This window comes from Enhydra lutris, unplaced genomic scaffold (genome assembly GCF_002288905.1).
Source record: "Enhydra lutris kenyoni isolate GAN:26980312 unplaced genomic scaffold, ASM228890v2 scaffoldscaffold10, whole genome shotgun sequence".
NCBI lineage: Eukaryota > Metazoa > Chordata > Mammalia > Carnivora > Mustelidae > Enhydra > Enhydra lutris.
This window is the reverse complement of record NW_019154094.1, coordinates 977,810-982,366: the sequence shown is the minus strand read 5'-3', so window position 1 is coordinate 982,366 and position 4,557 is coordinate 977,810. Positions and strand designations below refer to the sequence as shown.

The following is a 4,557-nucleotide window of genomic DNA, read 5'->3' as shown; positions in this document are numbered from 1 at the left end:
TAGGTGTACAGTGAAAGTCCATGATCATTTTCCTTTGTCCTTTTCTTGTCTTAAAACCACCCTTTCCTGTGTCTATGTAACTCCTGTGAATTCTCTGCTCATGTCCTTGACTCATTTCTACATTGAGGTTTCTCCTTCTGAATGTCACTGCTTTCTTATTTCTTCTAGATAGTATCCGCTGGTCAATTTTCAGCAATGCAAGGTTCTTTTCCCAATTACCACCTGCCTATTCATGGATCCTTGATATCCTTTTGTTGTTGTTGTTGTTGTTGTTGTTGTTGTTTGTGTTGTTGTTGAACAAAATTCTTAGGGAAACTTTCATGTCTGTTTCCTTTCCTGAGCAGTTAACATTTATCTCCAGAGGACAGCATCAGCACTTACAGAAGATACGCTTATGAAATTCAAATGCTCCTTTATGAATGCATATACACATTTTGTGTATGTTTTACATTGTTATTTCAGCCCCACTAGTTAACATATAGTGTGATATTAGTTTCAGGCGTTCAATATACTTATTCAACACTTCCATACAATACCCCGTGTTCATCACAAGTGTACTCCTCAATCCCCATCACCTATTTCTCCCACCCTCTACCCCTCTCCCCTCTGGTAACCAACAGTTCTTTTCTCTATAGTTAAAAGTCTCTTTCTTGGTTAGCTTCTCACTCTCTCCCTTTTTTTCCCTTTGCTCCTTTGTTTGTTTCTTAAATTCCATATATGAGTGAAATCACATGGTATGTGTCTTTCCCTAACTGGCTTATTTCATTTAGCATAATACTCTCTACTTCCATCCATTTTGTTGCAAACAGCAAGATTTCATTCTTTTGATGGCTGAGTAATATTCCATTGTGTATAAAAACCACATCTTTGGGGCGCCTGGGTGGGTCAGTGGGTTGAGCCTTCGGCTCAAGTCATGGTCCTGGGGTCCTGGGATAGAGCCCGGCATTGGGCTCTCTGCTCAGCAGGGAGCCTGCTTCCTCCTCTTTCTCTGCCTGCCTCTCTGCCTACTTGTGATCTCTGTCAAATAAATAAATAAAATCTTTAAAAAAAAAAGAAACCACATCTTCTGTATCCAACACTTGAGCTGTTCCTATAATTTAGCTATTGCAGATAATGGGGCTATAAACATCAGGGTGCATGTATCCCTTTGAATCAGTGTTTTTGTGTTCTTTGGGTACATACGTAGTGGTGCAACTGCTGGATATAGGGTAGTCCCATTTTTAACTTTTTTAAAATTTAATTTCATTTTTTCAGTGTTCCAAGATTCATTGTTTATGCACCACACCCAGTGATCCATGCAATACGTGCCCTCCTTAATACCCACTACCAGGCTCACCCAACCCCCAACCCCCTCCCCTCCAAAACCCTCAGTTTGTTTCTCACAGTCCACAGTCTCTCATGCTTTGTCTCCCCCTCCAATTTCCCCCAATTCACTTTATCTCTCCTTCTCCCAATGTCCTCCATGTTATTCCTTATGCTCCACAAGTAAGTGAAACCATATGATAATTGACTTTCTCTACTTGACTTATTTCACTCAGCATAATCTCCTCCACTCCCATCCATGCTGATACAAAGGTTGGGTAGTCATCCTTTCTTTTCTTTTTTTTTTAAAGATTTTTTATTTTTATTTATTTGACACAGAGAGAGTTCACAAGTAGGCAGAGAGGCAGGCAGAGAGGTGGGGCAAAACAGGTTCCCTGCTGAGCAGAGATCCTGATGTGGGGCTCTATCCCAGGACCCTGAGACCATGACTCACGCTGAAGGCAGAGGCTTAATACTCTGGCACCCCGTATTCATCCTTTCTGATGGAGGCATAATACTCCATAGTATATATGCCCATATCTTCTTTATCTATTCATCTATTGAAGGGCATCTTGGCTCTTTCCACAGTTTGGTAACTGTGCCCTTTGCTGCTATGAATACTGGGGTACAGATGGCCCTTCTTTTCACTACATCTGTATCTTTGGGGTAAATACCCAATAATGCAATTGCAGGGTCATAGGGAAGCTCTATTTTTAATTTCTTAAGGAATCTCCACACTGTTCTCCAAAGTGGCCACACCAGCTTGCATTCCCACCAACAGTGTAAGAGGGTTCCCCTTTCTCCACATCTTCTTCAACACATGTTGTTTACTGTCTTGTTAATTTTTGCCATTCTAACTGGTTTAAGGTGGAATCTCAATGTGGTTTTGATTTGAATCTCCCTGATAGCTAATGATGATGAACATTTTTTCATTCAAAAAACAGATAATCACATCAAAAAATGGGCAGAAGGGGCACCTGAGTGGCTCAGTGGGTTAAAGCCTCTGCCTTCGGCTCAGGTCATGGTCCCGGCGTCCTGGGATCGAGCCCCGCATCAGGCTCTCTGCTCCATGGGGATCCTGCTTTCTCCTCTCTCTCTCTCTGCCTGCCTCTCTGCCTACTTGTGATCTCTGCCTGTCAAATAAATAAATAAAAAATCTTAAAAAAAATGGGCAGAAGACATGAAGAGACAATTCTCCATTTTTAACTTGAGGAACCTCCATGCTGTTTTCCAGAGTGGCTGCACCAGTTTGCCTTCCTACCAACAGTGTAAAAGGGTTCCCCTTTCTCCACATCACCTTAATATTTGTGCTTTTGAGTTTTGGTTAAGAAGTACTTCTTTACTCTGAAATCACAAGGTCATTCTCCTACTGCCCCCCTTTCCTATTAACTTTATATTTCACTTTATGTGTAGAATCCATCTACTTTGGGTGTTGTCTTGGGCAGGAATCCCAACACACATCCCAAATCCCAAATCCACATTTGCACCACTTCATAAAATCTCCAGTTTCCCATCACAAACCAGTCAACAATCTTCTTTTTTTTTCCATTTGACTTGTGCTCTCACCTTTATCGCATATTGGGTTTAGAATCAGGCAGAGATATTTTCTAGATATCCAACCAACATGATCCATGTATCATATATATCATACACATCTGTTCTACTGTCACACTTTTTTAAATGATTCCAAGTCTATAATGAGTCTCAATGCAGGGAGGGATATCTCTATCTCTCTTGTGTACTCCATTTTTAGGAGACCACTGTAACTTTTCACTGACTTTATTTTTCAGAAAGAAATTTAAGATAGGTTCTGAAATTAAACTTCTTAAATTGTAAATACAGTTTTGCTGAATATAACTTGGGGAAGAACTGACATAATTGCTATATTAGCTCATCCCATCCAAGAGAGCACAGTGGTTTCCATATTTCCATGTATCCAGACCATCTTCTACATATATATCTATCTGTGGCTGAAATTTCTGTCCTTGGACATACAGCATTCCTTGGTTAATTCCTAGATATTTTAAACCAGAGGTTTTTAAAGTGTGATATGAGGATCCCTGGGGCCCTGGAGACCCTTACCGGGGGGGGGGCATCAGGTCCTCAATTTTCCAATAAAGGGGAGGATGCATTTTTGTCATAAGTTTCAACTAAAACCACATAGTGCCACAGGCTGAATGCAGAAACAGATAGGAGCATCATCTTGTCTTCTATCCAGCCAGCATTGGACAAATTTGCTAAAATGCAGAACAAAGCCACACTTCTCACTAAACGAGTTTTTAAAAATCCAGCTACTTTCCTAAAGTGTTTCTTATATTAACATGAGTAGATCGTTCCTTTATGTTGAATCAAAGGTTGATTATTATTCTTTTATATGTGTTAATAACTAAATATTCTCAAAGAATCTCAGTTTTATTTACTAATATGGTAAGAAAGGAGAGTTATAACTCCCTTAAACAAAAGCCCTCTAGGGGACTTAATAGGTTTCTAGGGTAAAGAAATCATGAGGCCAAAATGTATGAGCACTCTCTCATTATAGTTTGTCTCACTATCGGTAATGTTATCTTATGTTTTCCTTAAAGTCTATCTTTAATGTGATTATTATGGGTGTAATTCTGTGGGAAATACTGTGAGTTTGGGAAGTTGATCTAGTCTTCTGCAACTTGTGTTCTTTCTGTCTTTGCTCAAATATATTCCATCTTCATTCTTTTACCTTTCTAGGTAGATGACCACATCTCTTCCTTTCTAATCCTGATACTCCTTCTTTTGATATCTTTCCTGAAGCACCTCTCCTGGTTTTTTGTTCCCGGTAATGAGTCACAGAGATAGTGAGTAACTTTGACTTGTTCCTGATCCTAAAACGAAACGCTCCTAGCTTCCCATTTCATATAGTATTTGCTAGTTTTGCAGTATATATTCTTAGTTAACTAAGAAAGTCCTAGTCGATATTATGTTGAGAAGCTTTTTAAAAATCTTTAATATTTGTGTATATATCATTATGTTGTCTATCTAAAATAACACAATGTATGTATCAACTGTATATCAATTTTTAAAGTCATAAATAGGAATTGAACTTTAGTAATCCTGGGCTGTTGCCTAGATTGATATAATTATATGACATTTCCTTTTTAGTTTATTCATGTGGCTAACCACATGATAGATTTTCTGATGCTGAACTACACTTCTTCTTCATGGAATGAACCATGTACATTCATTCCCTTTCTGGTCTCAACAGATGCAGCATCTGAGCCTGGT

General features: G+C 39.1%; 1 protein-coding gene across 1 annotated transcript in view; it reads left to right on the top strand.

The window, feature by feature from the left end:
- LOC111143929 (olfactory receptor 10H4-like) overlaps window positions 1-398 on the top strand; it is a 4,060-nt gene extending 3,662 nt beyond the window's left edge. Inside the window, exon 2 of the mRNA XM_022497962.1 lies at window positions 345-398. Coding sequence (XP_022353670.1) covers window positions 345-398 — 54 coding nt within the window. The remainder of the gene's footprint in view (window positions 1-344) is intronic.
- The last annotated feature ends 4,159 nt before the right edge of the window (window positions 399-4,557 follow it).